Source organism: Macaca nemestrina, chromosome 12 (assembly GCF_043159975.1).
Source record: "Macaca nemestrina isolate mMacNem1 chromosome 12, mMacNem.hap1, whole genome shotgun sequence".
Lineage (NCBI taxonomy): Eukaryota > Metazoa > Chordata > Mammalia > Primates > Cercopithecidae > Macaca > Macaca nemestrina.
The window spans coordinates 31,576,330-31,594,775 of NC_092136.1; the positions used below are offsets into that span (position 1 = coordinate 31,576,330).

Consider the following 18,446-nt stretch of genomic DNA (forward strand, 5'->3'; position numbering starts at 1 on the left):
CTCCAGCGTCTGAAAATGGCCCTGAATTTCAGAGAGCCTTACCATGACCCGGAGATTTAGAGAGGATCGAAGAGGGAGGACCAAAGGAATCAGGCATCTTCTCTCTCTCGTTTCTGGGGTAAATTTCTTTTCAACCACAGAAGTAAAGGAAAGAAAAAAATCACGACAGATGAGTTATGAGCTAACTTTCTGATCTGCACGTGTAAGAGAAAGAAATGAACTGGATGTCATTAGACATTGAGAAAGGGAATCTGCAAGCTAGCAATGTGTCTTTGGCCTTTTCCATTTAATTTACACGTGTTCATTTATGAGTACCTACTGTGTGCCAGGCATGATGCTTGGTGCTGCCAATTCAAAGAGAAATAAATCACCTCCTCGCAAAGTGAGAAGGCACAACTAGATTCGGATTCACCTAGATTCCGACTCTTGTGCTCAGGCCACCACCACCACGGAAATAATTTTGCTTGGCTCTCCCGGAGCAGCCGCGGCAGGCATGTATGTTGTCAGCCGCTGCAGGAAGAGTGATGGCCCGGGTGTTGACAGGCTCCTAATTGGAAGGTAGGAGGTGCCGCCAGAGATCAGCTATAAAAGATATCTTTGGACTGGGGTGGGCTGCTAATGCTTGGAAGAGACTTGTGGGTGAGGCCCGGTGAGATGTCACCTTGGAATAGGGCCTTGCCCAGCAGACAGACATGCATGCGGGGGAGGGAGCTGACAGACAGGGGCGCGTGGGGAAGCAGCCATTCCAGAGAACGGCAACAGAGATTGCAAACCAGGACTTCAGGACTCAGAGGGGGAGAAGGAAAGGAGAACCTGTAATGGCCCCAAAGCCCAGAGTCAGAGGCAGGGCCAGGAGAGCAGCTGATAAGAACTTTACGGTAAGGACAAAAGAGAAGAGAGCTGGAGTCCCCTTTTATTCAGCTCATGAAGACCCAACTTCGGTGCACTTATAACTGTTCAGACCCTGAAGAGTTCAAAAAAACAACCATATTAGGAGAATTCCATGTTTAATCAAGAGATGATCAGATCCGGCCGGGCGCGGTGGCTCACGCCTGTAATCCCAGCACTTTGGGAGGCCGAGGTGGGCGGATCACGAAGTCAGGAGATAGAGACCATCCTGGCTAACATGGTGAAATCCCGTCTCTATAAAAAAAATACAAAAAATTAGCCAGGCGTGGTGACAGGTGCCAGTAGTCCCAGTTACTCTGGAGGCTGAAGCAGGAGAATGGCATGAACTGGGAGGTGGAGCTTGCAGTGAGCCGAGATTGTGCCACTGCACTCCAGCCTGGGGGACTGAGCGAGACTCCATCTCAAAAAAAAAAAAAAAAAAAAAAAAAAAAAAAGAGAGATGATCAGATCCATGCACCAAAATTATTGCTGGGTAAGACAATACTGTATGTGTTACATGGCATTGGAACTTAGGAAAGCTCTTTCCTTGTGTTGTCTAATTTAATCCACTCAACAACCCTGCAAAGTGGATACCATTGTCCCTGATTTTTTATGAACGAGGGGGCCGAGGTGCTGAGAAGCTGTGTACTTTATTTGAGTTTGTCTGGCTAGTCAGTGGCTGAGCCAAATTCCAATCCAGGTCATGTGAGCCTCTGAACTTTCTGATACAACCTGCAGCCTCTCTTAACTGGGATAATACAGTAATGCATTGTGCAAGAAGGAGAAGTCAATATAGGCTGATGGTGTAGGCGAGAAGTTTCAAAGGGGGAAGGCCTAGGAGGGAGAGGGAGCTATGTGTGAACAGAAACAAAGACGGCTTCTTGGAATTGGAAGGTCTCTTGGAATTCGTCCAAACTGAGGATCACATGTCTCCACGTTCTGAGTAGGAGGATGAGGGTCTGAGTTAGGATTTGGGCCCTGTAGGGCTTGCTGAGGACATCCCCTGATGGCTAGGATTCCACACGGAGCACATCTTGTGTGACAGAGCTCACTGCAAGGGTGAAGGCTCCGCCCTATCAGATAGACAACCAGGCCACCGAGAGGCCCAGCCCTGCAAACCCTGGATTTGCAACATCCTCAAAGAACAGCAACGGGCCTTGAGCAGAATTGAGAAGGAAATACCCCCACCTGCCCTCAGCCTTGAAGTGGGCTTTGCTATTCACAAGGGCCCGTGGGTGTCCTGGCAGAGAGGAGATGGCACAGGCACCAGGTGCTAGGGTGCCAGGGCCTCCCGAGAAGGAACAGGTGCAAAGCAGGCAATTAGCCCAGAAGGTATCCGTGGGGCAGGCAGCCTAGATCTGATGGGGGAAGCCACCAGGATTACATCATCTGCGGTGAGTAGGCTTCATTAATTCTCCGATGAATGGAGGATTGAAAGGGAACTTTTTTCGTCTTCAAGGAGCCAGAAGAAGTGGTAATTAAATCGGTCTTTTAAAATAAAAAGACTCCAAAGGGGTACAAGCCTTCAAGCTTCCCCTATGGTGTTCCGGGCACTCTGGCTTCTCTTTTGGAGGGAGGAAGAGCCTATTCATAGGCTGTGACTTGGAGAGGCCCCACGGTGAGTCAGGCGCTTGCTGTGTGAGCCGCTGGTTGCTAATGTCTTCGGGAACTGCTAATTTACCCATTTAATTTGTTCCTGTACACTGGCCACAAAGGGAGACCACTCAATTATTCTGATCCAAAAGAGAGGCTTGTGTTTACCATGATCTCCCCAGCAACTGTGTGAGTGTGTGTGCATGTGTGTGTGTGTTTGCCTAACAACCTTAGGCAATGAAGAAGAGGTGGGGCTGCTGTCCTTGTTAGCATTTTCAAACACATTCCAGTCCTGAGTTGAGGGCAAAGATTGTAATGGGGTGCTTCAGAGAAGCCTTGGCTCCCAAGGAGGTTATAACTTCAAGGGGTGTTTTTAAAAAACCAAGGTGGATGGGGAAAGTGGCTACAAGTTCCTTCTACCACAGAGGATCAATGAAGGGGAACAAACATTTGGGAGTATCTACTTTGTGCCAGGTACTGTGCTTGGGTTTTACACATCTTATCTTGTTGACTTTGCATAACTCCCCTTTGAAGCAGATATTATTCCAGATTCTTGCCCTAATGGTTCAGCTTAAAGAAAACCTGTACTTCTTTAGATTGCCCTGAAAGGGTGACTCTTCTGTGAAGCCTTTTCTGTCTTTATCTGTTAAAATTAATTAAGCTCTTGTTTGTGCTCCCAGAAAATCACTTTAGACCTTAGAAAGATGGCAGTCTCAGTTTTCTCATCTGTAATATAGGGGTACCCATAGGGTCATTGTGAGAAATAATAGAAATAAATCATGGAAGTGCTTGGATAGTAGCTGACACTTAGCCCTCATCAGTCATCATTGTCATTGTTAATAAGAGTAATAATAATATCACTTATTATAATTACTCACCTCTAAGTTTTTAAAAATCTTACAGGCTCACACCTGTAATCCTAGCACTTTGGGAGGCTGAGGCAGGTGGATCGCCTGAGGTCAGGAGTTCAAGACCAGCTTGGGCAACATGGTGAAACCCTGTCTCTGCTAAAAATATGAAAATTAGCCGGACGTGGTGGCAGGCACCTGTAATCGCAGCTACTCGGGAGGCTGAGAGAAGAGAATAGCTGAATCCGGGAGGCGGAGGTTGCAGTGAGCCAAGATGTCACTATTGCACTCCAGCCTGGATGACGAGAAACTCCGTCTCATAAAAACAGAAACAAAAACATAAAAACTTATATAAATTTATGGGGAACAAGCACGATTTTGTGACATGTGTAAATTGCATAGTCGTGAAGTCAGGGCTTCTAAGGTATCTATCACCAGAATAACACACATTGTACCCATTAATTAATTTCTCATCATCCTCCCCCCACCCTTCTGAGTCTCCAGTGTCTATCATTCCACGCCCTATGGCCATGTGTACACATTATTTAGCTCCCACTTATGAGTGAAAAATGTGATATTTGTCTTTCTGTGTCTGACTTTTTTGACTTAAGATAGCAGCTTCCGGTTCTACCCATGCGACCTCTAGAGACATGATTTCATTCTTTTTTATGGCTGAATAGTATTCCATTGCGCATGTATACACCACAGTTTTAAATCCAATCATCCATTGATGGGCACTTAGGTTGATTCCACGTCTTTGCTATTGTGAATAGTGCTACAATAAACCTACAAGTTCAGGTATCTAATACTTTCTTTTCCTTTGGATGGATACCCAGTAGTGGGATTGCTGGATCGAATGGTAGTTCTAATTTTAGTTCTCTGACAAATCTCCATACTGTTCTTCCTGGAGACTGTACTAATTTACATTCCCACCAAGAGCATTTAAGAGTTCTCTTTTCTCCGCATCGCCACTCGGTTGTAAGTTCCTTGAGTGTAGGGATCATCTCTCTTTTCTTCATTGCTTTATAACAAGAGCCTAGGAGTGTTTTCATAAGTGTTATAAATTTTATAAGCCTTGCACATGGCAAGTGCTTGTTTTCTAGCTGACGGATGAATGAATAATGAGTGAAGGATGCCTCCTCCTCACTGCTGTGAGCTTCTGAGAATGGACCCTTGTCTGACCTGCTTCTGTATCGCTAGTGTTACTGCTTTGTCTGGCACAACAGAACTGCTCAGCGATTCTGTTGAACAGACGCACAGGACAGTCAGATGCTGCTACCTGGCCCGTATCTGGCCTGGAGAGTCTGGCTGCCAGCTCATCTCCGTGCTCTGGTCTGGCTATGGTTAGCTGCCACAACAGGAAGTCAGAGAGTGTGTCCTGGACACTTTACCCCTAGCTGGTGAGCTCCCTAAGGGTACAGATGGTGTCTTGTTTATTTTTAAATCCTTAGTGCCCAGCACAGCGCCTGGCACACAGAAGATGCTCAAATGGCTACCCCTAGCCTCTGAGGTCCCACTGCAGTTAAAGAAGAGCAGAGTTCCAAATGAACTTGTCATCTCTCCCCTATTACCCAAATCCGTTCAATTTCCCCATTTCTGTTTGTTAAAGATCCATTTTCGGCTGGACGTGGTGGCTCATGCCTGTAATCCCAGCACTTTGGGAGGCTGAGGCAGGTGGATCATGAGGTCAGGAGATCGAGACCATCCTGGCTAACATGGTGAAACCTTGTCTCTACTAAAAATACAAAAAATTAGCCAGGCGTAGTGGTGGGCGCCTGTGGTCCCAGCTACTCGGGAGGCTGAGGCAGAAGAATGGCATGAACCCGGGAGGCGGAGCTTGTAGCGAGCCGAGATTGGGCCACTGCACTCCAGCCTGGGCGACAGAGCGAGACTCTGCCTCAAAAAAAAAAAAAAAAAAAAAAAAAGATCAATTTTCTCAGTTACAAAGATCCAAGCCTCGAGGGTATTCTACCCTAACGGAAATAGCACAGGGTTTGTAGTCAGACTTGAACCCTGGCTTTGGCAACTACTAGCTGTCCTGCCTGGAGAAGTTGCTTACCCTTTCTGAGCCTCAGTTTTCCCTTTCATCGAATCAGGATGATAATACACACTTCATTCATCCACTCAGCAAGCGTTTACTGGGCGCCCCATACACAGCAGGAACTGTTCTAGGCACTGCGGATACGAAGACTTCAACAAAACAAACATTGCTCTTGCCTGAAAGGAGCTTACAAACTTGAGAGGGTGAGACAGACACCAATCAAATAAGCAAGCACACATATTGTATGCCAGATGGCAATACGTGCAAGGGAGAAAAGTAACACAGACAGAGTGAGGGAAAATGGAATGTGCTGGCCTGGGTTATTAGTGTCTTACTCAGGTGATGAAGGAAGACCTTTCCAGTAAGAAGAACTCACATCTGCAGAAGAATGTTCCTGGAAGAAGGAGAAGCGCAAAGGCCCTAAAGCAAGAGTTTGAAGAATGACAAGGGGGCCTGTGTGGCTGAAGCAGAGGGAGGGAAGGAGAAAGGGAGTGTAAGAGAAGGCGACACAGAGAGGGCTGGGGCCAGATATGCAGGGCCTTATAGGACTTCGGCTTTTTACTCTGGCCAAGAAGGAAGCCTTGGGAAGGCTTCAAGCAGAGGAGTGAGACAATCTGATGCAGTTTATGAAAGGGTCCCCCTGGCAGCGGCACAGAGTATGGCCCCTGGCCTGTGTGGATGAGGCAGAAGCATAAGACTGGCCATTTGCATCCCACAAATGACCTCAGTGTGAGGGATGAGCGAGATCATATACGAATGCACTTGTATGAGTATGGCACAGAGCAAGTGCTCAAGCCATGGCAGCTTCTATCAATAGCCCTGCAGCTGCCTGGCTATAGCTTCCTTGTCTGCTGCAGACAAGTCTTGGCCAGTCACGTGGGTCCCTCTGTCATTGCCCACTCAGTCACTCCCATTGCCCCTAACTCCTTTCTTCAACCCTTCACTGGTGGTTAAGCTCCTAGCACAGTAGCCTCACCTCCAGGCTCTCCCCACCCCAACCCAACCCAAATGCAACTCCACTCACATCCTTCCGCTGTTCAAGAGTCTTCCATGGACTAAAGGCTCATTAAATCCACATTCTTGGCTGGGTGCAGTGGCTCACACCTGTAATCCCATCACTTTGGGAGGCCGAGGCAGGCAGATGGCTTGAGCCCAGGAGTTTGAGATCAGCCTGGGCAACATGGCAAAACCCCATCTCTACCAAAAAAAAAAAAAAAAAAAAAAAAAAATTAGCCAGGTGTGGTGGTGCACAGAGCTACTTGGGAGGTTGAGTTGGAAGGATCACCTGAACTCAGAAGGTCAAGGCTGCAGTGAACCACAATAGCCCCACTGCACTCCAGCCTGAGCAACAGAGCAAGACCCTGTCTCAAAAAACTAAAACTAAAACTAAATAAATAAATAAACAAACAAACAAATAAATAAATCCACAGTCTTGGAGACTAGCAACTAAGGCCTTCCACAATAAGATACTGCATGTACGTTGCCCACCCATATTCAACATATTGAATACTTGTGGAGAAATATGGGTGGGTGTAATATGTCACTCCTAGCAGAATCACTGAGGAAACTGACCACACTCACCATGGAAAATTCATGGTAATGGGTCCTTCCCTCAGGTTCCCCAATCCCGCAATATGCCCTAACCATGGTGGACATATATTCCTGTCTGTCACTGGCTTACTTCTCCCACCAGGCTACAGCAAACTCCACAATGATATATATTCTCTTAAAGCTACAAAATGGCTTGTGGTTTCCAAATCAGTTTTCTCTTACTGCTCTTATCTCCCTTGATACTTGCCCCTGTGGGCCCCTCATCCATAATAAAATGCCCTTGTTTTACATTTACTAGTTCTGACAAGAGTCCCAGGTTCCAAGCCATGGATTGCCTTGTGGGATTGCTCCTCCTGTTCCTCCGATCCTTCATTCCTCTGTCCTTTTCCAGTGTATCCACAATTCACAAAGCATCGGTGTCAAACCAATGGCAATAATAAGTGGGACCTTCTGGCTATGGATGGAACAGTGAAGTCCTTGACAACAAGTTTCTACCAGCCTGGAAATGAGGCTCTCCCATCCCCTAACACATTTACCAGTTGTGATGGATTTAAAGGCTGGCTACTGTGGAGCTTGTTCCATAGGGAATAGAAGTATTGGCCCCTGAACTGACACCTACCACCATGTGGATCTCGGAGGAAGATGAAAGAGCCCCCTAATATTAGTGTTCTAAAATAGCAATGGCCGGCGCTGTCTATTCCCCACCACGGATGCCAAAGCACGGAGAGCCACTCACAGCTGTGGGATACAGATGCCCCTGTCATTAGAAAAGGCCAGCCCTAAATGCTATTACAGACTCTAAAAACTGAAAATGTTATTGTGGAAACTTTTGGTTTTTGATAGCTTGCTATGCCTGATATGGCTAGTGGCCTGGGACACAGTTTCCCTACTCAGTGCTGGGACACCTGGGCAATACTGCACCTGCAGTGTCATCCCTATCTGTTTGGAATATATAATTCTTCTACAACACCCTGGGCCAGGAATATCACATCATCCTGAGGAGCCATCAGGACAAACAGAAAGGAATGTGGTCCTGCATGTTTAGTCCCACCTCCCCCACAAACTACCTTTATCATAGTAATGATGCCCAATTGGCAGCCCAGGGCATGTGGTGCCCTCCAGCACCCCTTTTAAATGTGCCCTCAAGCACTCCTTCTGCTTTGTGCATCTTTGTGACATCCTTCCAGATGTCAGCCTATACCTCCATGACCCAAATCTGACTTAAGAGTTGTGGTCAGGCATGGTGGCTCCTGCCTGTAATCCCTGCACTTTGGGAGGCCAAGGCGGATGGATCACCCGAAGTCAGGAGTTTGAGACCAGCCTGGCCAACATGGTGAAACCCCGTCTCTACTAAAAATACAAAAAAATTAGCCAGGCTTGGTGGCAGGCATCTGCAATCCCAGCTACTTGGGAGGCTAAGGCAGGAGAATTGCTTGAACCTGGGAGGCAGAGGCTGCAATAAGCCAAGATTGTGCCATGGCACTCCAGCCTGGGTGACAAGAGCGAAACTCCAGCTAAAAAAAAAAAAAAAAAAAAAATTGTACCAGCCCAGGGAGACAATGGCCACATTGCAGGTAATGACCACATCCCAGCCAACCACTACATCCTGGAGGCTGCCCACCAGTAACCCACATCATCTACCAAGGGACCCCCCTGCTGGAGCACAAACAGCTTCCCTTGGGGGATCCCTTAATCAGCATTTGTCACATACCTGAAAAGGGTGGCCACCAGACAGGCCACCAAAGTTATAACTCTCTCCTCCCACTTCCTCCCCATTGGGCACAATAAACCTCATTGCTATTGTGGCCGAACTTCCCCTCCTGGGCCTCCCAAAGCAATTCTACTGCCTAAGGCTATCTCCGGGCTAACTTGTATGTACACATAGATAAAGCCACATCCCAGTGGCTGGACCTCATGCAATGTTGGGCCTCCAATCTGCCCCCATAAGCAGGCCACTCCCTTATTTGCACCACAAAACCACCAACACCAAACACTTCTGGTCTAGGCTCCTAGGTCTTGCCCTGTCCTATGCTGGCTCAGATGTTATCCAGTCTGGTCCCTGGCTCATGAGTCCAGATCATGCATCTATCCAAATGTACAAATACATGCCTATGTTTGTATCTTCCTAGGTCCACATAGCACAACCAGTGTCATGGCTCACCCCAGATATTAAAGGAATATGAGAGATTGGAAGCCCCAGAGGGAACCTGCTTCACCTGTTCCACTCCTAGATAACTTCCTCCTGACATCCCAACTACCTAAACTCACCGGCACACTGTTAACTCTGACAACCCCCTTCACATTTTTCTAACTGTTCTGCAGTTTAACCCTGCTGGTCACTAGTCAGAGGTGATGGGCCGTCTTCCTACCCATTGTCCTGGGTGTAAGCATGACCTGGGGCTAGAAGAGTGGGAGTAAGGTCTTACCATATGATCACACCAGGAAAACTAGCAGATACATTAGAGAAAGGTCCGAGGTTCTATCAGCCCTTGTAGCACAAAAATCAGCAGCACTGGAAGCTTTCACTGAAGGGCAAAAACACCTAACTGCCAGAGTGGCAGATAAGAGACTAGTTCCAGATGACATGCCAGCTTCCCAGAAGGAGTATACGCTCTCAGAGGACATAGCGTATCCTGCTGGACGTGGATAAATATTGCAGGCAAAGTAATCCAAATAGCCCAACGGATGTGCCACCAAACCGAAACCAAATTCTACATGTGGTACTCTGAACTCCCTAGGACTTGGATGTCCCCTATAGCCTGGGGTGACCTTGTTTTAGGAGGCCCTCCTGCCCACAAGTAGACTTACATACTGCACTGGCTATGTAAAATTGGTACAGCCTGTATACAAGTATATTAGCTCTTGGCATGGTGAACCAAACGTTAGGGAGTGAATTTTGAAGAAATTGAGTTGAGTGCAAAAAGTTGCTCCCAGCAAAATGTCATTTGGCCAAACAATTAACACCCACTGGGGCAGAAACCATCAGGGCACCCCCGCCCCTCACCACCCACTCAGCCCCACTCACCTCTGCAGCACCTAGTAATCACATGCAAGAAAACTCACCCTTGCTCTTTCTGATTGACTACCCCCAGCCTGACCCCCACCAGAGCAGATCACTTAAGATTAATCTCCCACCATACCTCCTCTCGGCATTATTCAACAGGTGGGCTCCTGTCCTATATCTACCTAGGTCCCCAGCACCAGGCTCTCTCTCTTCCCCAGAGGTCAGGGAGCCCTCTTCTCAGTGGGGCCCTCCACCAGGGGCTCCCCTCGCTGCCTATGCCTGCATAAGTAATAAACCTTTGAATTGCCTGTGATCACTGGGTCAGGTGTGGTGCATTTCGGCATCCAATGCCTTCAAATGGGAGTGAACAGCAGATCTGGTTCCTTTCACTGGAATATTGTTATGGGCCAATTCTGCAGCCATTTGGCTTCATTACTACCTATGAACTGCACCTCCAGCTCCTCCAACTGACTCCATACCCAGACCCTTACTTGGGCTGTTTCCCACCAGACACACCTGCTCTGCTTAAGAAAACCATTATTGGCCGGGCGCGGTGGCTCAAGCCTGTAATCCCAGCACTTTGGGAGGCCGAGACGGGCGGATCACGAGGTCAGGAGATCGAGACCATCCTGGCGAACACGGTGAAACCCCGTCTCTACTAAAAAATACAAAAAACTAGCCGGGCGAGGTGGCGGGTGCCTGTAGTCCCAGCTACTCGGGAGGCTGAGGCAGGAGAATGGCGTAAACCCGGGAGGCGGAGCTTGCAGTGAGCTGAGATCCGGCCACTGCACTCCAGCCTGGACCACAAAGCGAGACTCCGTCTCAAAAAAAAAAAAAAAAAAAAAAAAAAAAAAAGAAAACCATTATTGAAATCACTGGCTGTTAATTCCTACTCCATCCTTAGTAGCTCTGTGATCTGGAGCAAGTTCTGTAGCCTTTCTGTGACTCAGTTTCATCACCCATAACATTATGATTACAATACTTACTTCATTAGGGTGTTGCAAGGGCCTAAAAAAAGCACTCTATGTAAAGCTCATAGTACAAGCCTGAAAACAAAGGAAGTTTCCAGATAATTGCTCATCAAGGGGCAACTCGATTTTCTGCTTCCTCCAGAAAGCCTTCCATGCTGATGTCCACTCTGATCGCTCCCTAATCCAATCTGATTGCAGTTTTGGTCAGCACCTCACTGTTGACCGTGGATGTCTTCTCCATTACAAACGTGTTCATTTTGACTTCCAAGTAAGAGATAAAGGTCTTGGAAAGAAGTGATTGTATTTTACCTGGCTCTCCTACTGACTTGCTGTGTCATCTTCCTCTTATTTTGGGGGGACTGAGTTTCTTTCTCTCGGATGGCAAATACATGGCATATGTGCCAACATTTTCCCACGCCGAAATCTCAGGACACACACCAGTGTTCTGCTCTTCTCTCCAGAACCTGGGTCCAGACTCACAATTCTTCCTAACACAATACTTTGGACAGTGTCTACTAACTTATCTAATAAATATGTATTGAGTACTTCCTAGGTACCATCCCTGTTAGTCAGTTGCTAGAAATTAAAACTTTGGACATCTTGTATCTGCACTTATGGAACTCATCCCTTAGTGGAGAAGAAAGACAATATGCAAATACACAAATAAGAAAATATCAAGTAGTGACAAATATAATGATGAAAATTAAATAGCGGTGTGTTAGTGCCCGGGAGGAGGCTATTTTTTAGATCAGGAAAGGCCTTCTGAGGTTTCTCCCTTAATCTGGGAGATTGGGTATGGGCCTAAGAATATGTATTCCTAACATGCAAACGTAGGAAATTTGGGAAACACTGGCATAGTGGATGAGATGAGGGCATAGAGTCAGAAGACCTAGGTCTAAATTCCAGTATGACACTGGGAAAGTTATTGAAACTTCTCTCTCAGTTTCCTTCTCTGTAACATTGGAATAATACTACTGATCTCAGGAGGTTTTTTTTTTTTTTTTTTTGAGACGGAGTCTCGCTCTGTCGCCCAGGCTGGAGTGCAGTGGCCGGATCTCAGCTCACTGCAAGCTCCGCCTCCCGGGTTCACGCCATTCTCCTGCCTCAGCCTCCCGAGTAGCTGGGACTACAGGTGCCCGCCACCTCGCCCAGCTAGTTTTTTGTATTTTTTAGTAGAGACGGGATTTCATCGTATTAGCCAGGATGGTCTTGATCTCCTGACCTCGTGATCCACCCGTCTCGGCCTCCCAAAGTGCTGGGATTACAGGCTTGAGCCACCGCGCCCGGCCAGGAGGTATTTTTTTTTTAATCAGAATTGAATAAGATCAAGCATTTAAAATGTCTGGCACATAATAAGTGCTCAATAAAAGGTAGGTATTATTTGCAGCAATTAGGTCTATCTATTTATAACCATAATGTTTTGTTTGAATCACTCAAGAGACAAATCCAATAAATGCCACAGGTAATACGGTATCTGTATGTTGGCTTTTGCCTCATGAAAGCTCTTCGTCTTGAAAAATACTCAAGACATGCCTGTGAGCAAGAATGCCCAAGTCTAAGGAATAAGGGTCACACAGTTCTCTAGTTTAGGCATGTTTCAGATTTGGAGGGGCTTTGGCCTCATTTCCTCTCCTATCAAATGGGCACCAGGCTACCTGCCCTTTTTCACTCATGGGGGATTTCTGAGACTCAGAGGGATAAGAGATTTGCAAAGCATGAGACACAAACAGTCGCAGACACAGACGAACACTCACTTTCTCAGACCGGCAGGTGCGTGCAATGGCAAGGCCACCTGACACACCAGTCCTGTTCATTTGGAAAAGGGACGACTCCTTTGCATTCACAAGCTGGGCTGGTACATGAAGAATAAGAAAAAAAAAAGAAGTCAGCAGGAAGCAGCCTCTTCAACCAGCAAAGAAACCGTTAGAATCCATCCCTGAGCCCTGATGCCAAAGTTCCGCCTGCCCCACCCGTCACACTATCAAGGACACCCGCCTGCTATCAGAAAGCCCTGGGGGTCTTTTTCCCTAGTTTATCAAGGACCTGTGGAAACATTTCTCTAACTGAAGATAAGAATTCTTTTTTTTTTTTTTCTCTCTCTCTCTCTCTCTCTCTCTCTTTCTCCTTTCTACTTCTAGCCGTCTAAACCAGAGGGCTCCTCTCATTTTCTTTCAGTAACAACTGCTCTGAAAAGAAGGTATTTTTCAACCTGGACTTGAAGTAACTAGTGGAGAGGCAGGTAAGGTGGGTTTAATTAATTCATTTGTTCATTCCTTCATTCCTTCCATTATTGTATGCTTACTGCATGCCAGAGACTGAGCTAAGAAGGCTCTTGGATGGGCAGAATGAGCTTGCAGTCTTTGGGGAAGCCAGACTGCACTTAACAATTACAAAATGTGGAATTGTAAATTGTGATCTGAACTTGGAGTGAGAGCATACATATTTAAGCTGAAAGACAGTATGTATAATAATTTTTTAGATTTGGCTCTTGCCCTCCAAGTGGACGTTTTCAGGGTTAAAAAGATGCCTCGGGGCCCAGATGACTTGCTACCATTCCGTGCCAGCCCCGTCTCCTATCCCAAGTCACAACTGCTTGACCCTTGTGAAGGTGAGAATGGAGATGACTTATTGGAGTGATAGAGAGGCTAGCATAAACCTGCCAAGACCTCGTTCAAGATTCAGTTCATTTTGCAAAAGTTGCCAGATAAAAGATATTTCCAGATGGAGGGCCACGCAGGAAATACAAATGGAATATTTGTTAATAGCTCTTCCTTTGTGAGATATGACCCGAGGCGGCCTTCTGCAATGTGATGGGAAGCACTGTAGCTTGAAAGCGTGAGAGGAGTCAGCAGGCCCACGGCGGTCTCGAAGTCTTTGGAAAGGGGCTCTGGCCTGAGCAGGCATTAAAGATGCTCTGTTTATCCGAGACGCCGCCTTTTCCACCACCGCCACCCCAAATGGAGCTGGGACCTGCTACACTCTAAGTATTGGATTCTCAGAGAGGAGGGCAGATATCTAGAAGAATGTTGAGTTCCTTAATGCTGTGGCTTTGCGTAATAACCACCTGCACTCTTTTTTCCTGTCCTTGGAGCCAAATGGGCTTCTGTAAAGAAGTCTAGCCAGGGCCGGGCGCGGTGGCTCAAGCCTGTAATCCCAGCACTTTGGGAGGCCGAGGCGGGCGGATCACAAGGTCAGGAGATCGAGACCACAGTGAAACCCCGTCTCTACTAAAAATACAAAAAATTAGCCGGGCGCGGTGGCGGGCGCCTGTAGTCCCAGCTACTCAGGAGGCTGAGGCAGGAGAATGGCGGGAACCCGGGAGGCGGAGCTTGCAGTGAGCCGAGATCGCGCCACTGCACTCCAGCCTGGGCAACAGCGTGAGACTCCGTCTCAAAAAAAAAAAAAAAAAAAAAAAAAAAAAAGAAGTCTAGCCAGAAGTCAGGGATGAGCACTATTCGAAAAGGCCTAAGTGGGCCGGGATTGCCATTGAGTGCACTGAAGAATGTGTTGGAGCTCATGAGACTGGCTTCCCCCTAACACTCGGTTGTCGAATGGGTCCACAGATGAACTGAGAGGATCATGAGCTCCCTGGAACCATATGTAAAATTCTGCATGCAGGAACAGAGCTACGCCTAGGGAATGGTCTTTAACTTTTGTCAGATTTTTTTGGGGAGGTGTGGGGGTTAAATACACATATCATAAAATTTAACATTTAACCACTCCCAAGGGTACAGTTCAGTGGCATTAATCACATAAATATTGTTGGGTGACCATCACCACTATCTAGCTCTAGAACTTTTTAATCTTTTCCAACTGAAATGTCTTGCCCATTAAACAATAACTGTCCCCTCCCCTGAGCTTCTGGCAGCCACCAGTCAACTTTTTGTCTCTATGACTTTGTTTACTCTAAGAACTTCACAAAAGTAGAGTCATACAGTCTTTGTCCTCTCAGGACTGCCTTATATCACTTAATGTCTTCAAGTTTCATTCATGTTGTAGCTTATATCAGAATTTCCTCTTTTTTTTTTGAGACGGAGTCTCGCTTTGTCGCCCAGGCTGGAGTGCAGTGGCCAGATCTCGGCTCACTGCAGGCTCCGCCTCCCGGGTTCACGCCATTCTCCTGCCTCAGCCTCCCAGTAGCTGGGACTACAGGCGCCGGCCACCTCGCCCGGCTAGTTTTTTGTATTTTTAGTAGAGACGGGGTTTCACCGTGTTAGCCAGGATGGTCTCGATCTCCTGACCTCGTGATCCACCCGCCTCGGCCTCCCAAAGTGCTGGGATTACAGGCGTGAGCCTCCGCACCCGGCCTCCTTTCTCTTTCAGGTGGAATCATGTGTGTGTGTGTGTGTGTGTACACATATATATCATATATATACACACACATATATGTGTATATATATAATAGTATGTATATATCACTTTAAAAAATCCATCTGTTGATAGACACTTTGTTGCTTCCACTTTTTGGCTATTGTGAGTAATATTGCTGTGAATATGGGTGTACAAATATTTGTTTGAGTTGCTGTTTTCAATTCTTTTGGGTGTATGTCCAGAATGGAACTGCTAGATCATACAGTAATTCTGTTTTTACTTTTTTTGAGGAATTGCCATACTGTTTTCAATAATGGCTGCACCATTTTACATCCCCACCAGGATACACAAGTGCTCCAAACCCTCTAGATCCTCACCAGTACTTGTTAACACTTGTGCATTAGCCATCCTAATGGGTGCGGAGTAGTATCTCATTATGGTTTTGATTTGCATCTCTAATAATTAGTGATGTAGAACATCTTTTCATGAGCTTGTGGGCCATTTGTATGTCTTCTTTGCAGAAATGGATATTCAAATTCTTTGCCCATTTTGAAACTGGATTGTTTAAATCCAGACAGAGCCTGTCTCGCTCTGTCAACCAGGCTGGAGGCGTGATCTTGGCTCTATCGCCCAGGCAGTGGCACGATCTCAGCTCACTGCAACATCTGTCTTCCTTCCTGAGCTTAAGCGATTCTCCTGCCTCAGCCTCCTGAGTAGCTGCGATTATAGGCACACACCATCACGCCTGGCTAATTTTTTTTTTTTTTAAGTAGAGACGGGGGTTTCACCATGTTGGCCAAGCTGGTCTTGAACTCCTGACCTCAGGTGATCCACCCACCTCAGCCTCCCAAAGTGCTGGGATTATAGGCGTGAGCCACAGTGCCCGGCCTGTGTGTTCTAGATCTTAATCTCTTATCAGATATATGACTTATATATTCTTCCATTCTGTGGGGGTTGCCCTTTCACTCTGTTGATGGTGTCTTTTGATACACCAAAGTTTTAAATTTTGATGTAGTCCAATTTACCTATTTCTAATTTTGTTGCCTGTGCCTTTAGTGTCATATCCAAGAAATCTTGCTAAATCCAATGTCATAAAGCTGTTCCCCTAGGTTGTCTTTAAGAATGTTACAGTTTTAGTTACCAGGTTTTTAAAAGGTTTGTGATAATGCATGCTCTGTCTTCAATAATGATTCTGGGGAGGACTTCCTCACCAAAGCAACAACACTCAGGGCTTTGTAAATATCAGTGTGAATCTAGGAACTGGGCAATTGATGACATGAATGTGATATTTGAAGGCTTCAATTCAAAAGGAATGATTAAGTATCTCCATATTTCTATCAGTATCCTGGGAGCTAGTGAAGATGAAAACCATGGTCTCTCTTCTCTAGGGACTTAAGGCAAGATGTTGCAGGCACACACGTGAAATTATTGCATTGCAAGGCAGAATCCAATGAGGCACCTAGCTAGGCACTAGGACCAAGGACTATAAGAACTCAGAAAGGGATCACCACCATGAGCTTCAGGGGACAGAGAAACCTTCAGGGTAAAGATGTAGCTTGATCTGGGTCCACATTGGACAAGATATGGAGAAGCAGAGAAGACTGGAGAGGATTTTATACTAACTGCAATAATCTTTGCCATGTACTCAGCACCTACTATGTTCCAAGCACTGTGCTCTGCCCACTGCATACATTATCTCAATGACTACTCCTAACCCTACATTTATCATTGTCTATTTGATCATTGCAAGCACTGAAGCTCAGAGATTTTCCTAAGATGACCCAGATAGTAAGTTGTAAAGCAGAGACTTGAAGCCAGGTTTATTTATCTCAAAGCCTCTACTCTTAATCACTCTACTATTGTAGTACCAAAGCTTTAACACAGGGAGAAAGCAGACATCCCCGACAGAGAGAAAAGAATAACACAGTGCACATAAATGGCAGAGGCAGGATATTTAAGATCAGAGAGGAGAACAGGCTGGATGGGAAGGTTCAGGGTCCAGGACTGTGGGATATAAAGTTGGATCAATGGAGTGAGCAGGATTACAGGGTGCCTTTAATGGAAGCATGGGAAATGTGGTCTTGACCTGCTAGAATGACAGAATCACACATAGAATTTCAGCTCTAACCTTCCAGTCTGCCTCTTTTCTCTATAAAATGAGAAAATTGAGGTCTCAAGAGGTTAAGCAACTTGTGGATGGTCATAGACGATAGGGAACCATTGCAAATTCTTGAGCATGGTGTTGACGGGGAAGAAAACAGTATTCCAGATCAGTTAGTGTGGCAATAAAACACATGACGGGTGACTGAAGGGAAGCAGCAAAAACTGGCAGAAAAAAACAAGCAGCTCTTCCTCTGTTTTTTGCCAAAGGATACCTCCCTCAACAATGGGTGTTTCTAGGGAGCATCATAGACGAGATTCCAGCTCTACTCCTTCTTGCTGAGGTTTGTCGCTTAAGCATCTGGAGACAGGTTGGGCACGGTGGCTCACACCTGTAATCCTAGCACTTTGGGAGGCCAAGGCGGGTAGATCACCTGAGGTCAGGAGTTCAAGACCAGCCTGACCAATATGGTGGAATCCTGTCTACTAAAAATACAAAAATTAGCCAGGTGTGGTGGTGGGCACCTATAGTCCCAGCTACTCAGGAGGCTGAGACAGGAGAATCACTTGAAACCAGGAGGCAGAGGTTGCAGTGAGCCGAGATCGCGCCACTGCACTCCAGTCTGGGTAACAGAGCGTAACACCGTCTCAAAAGAAAAAAAAAAAGAATCGGGAGACAGCTTGTAGGGGCAAGTGCCATCAGAAAGGTCAGAATCACCTTCCCCTGCCAGGCTCAGCGCCCTTTGATGGCCCAAATGACAGAAAACACAGCTTCCCCAGCAGCGGCCTGTCCCCATCCTTCCCACTTCCTCCAATAGAAAGCCTGTCTGGGGTGCAATGTCTCAGATCAGTGACACGTGACTCTGAAGAGCCAATGGCCAGGAATGGCTTCTGGCACCTTCTTCATGTTGCCTTCCTGAATGTGAGCCTCGGCCAGGCCTCTGTGAACCTAACTCACCTGTCCCGTGGAGGCCAACATACTGGGAGAGGTAAGACAAGACACTCTGTTCCCCAGGCAAGAATGTTGACCCCACCTTGCTTGAACTAAGCCCTTGTAGGGCAGAACTCCAGTTATCCATCTATGTCTATCCAAGAAAGCCCTGCCCTGGCTGACTATTGTCCTCTGAGGTTCTCTTTGC

At 46.7% G+C, this 18,446-nt stretch overlaps 1 protein-coding gene across 6 annotated transcripts in view; it reads left to right on the forward strand.

Annotated features, from left to right (window-relative positions):
* The first annotated feature begins 2,002 nt into the window (after positions 1 to 2,002).
* The window catches only part of LOC105471538 (LIM domain only 2), a 65,853-nt gene continuing 49,409 nt past the window's right edge, over positions 2,003 to 18,446 (forward strand). For 3 of the 6 annotated variants that reach the window (XR_011610699.1, XR_011610700.1, XM_071074890.1), the window contains exon 1: positions 13,201 to 13,504. Coding sequence is in view for 1 of the 6 variants with exons in the window: in XM_071074890.1 (XP_070930991.1) it covers positions 13,436 to 13,504 (69 nt within the window). In the remaining 5 variants the exon portion in view is untranslated. Of the gene's footprint in view, positions 2,283 to 13,027; positions 13,141 to 13,200; positions 13,505 to 18,446 lie in introns of those variants that run through there. The other 3 variants (XM_011724042.2, XM_011724050.2, XM_071074891.1) reach the window with 3 other exon arrangements.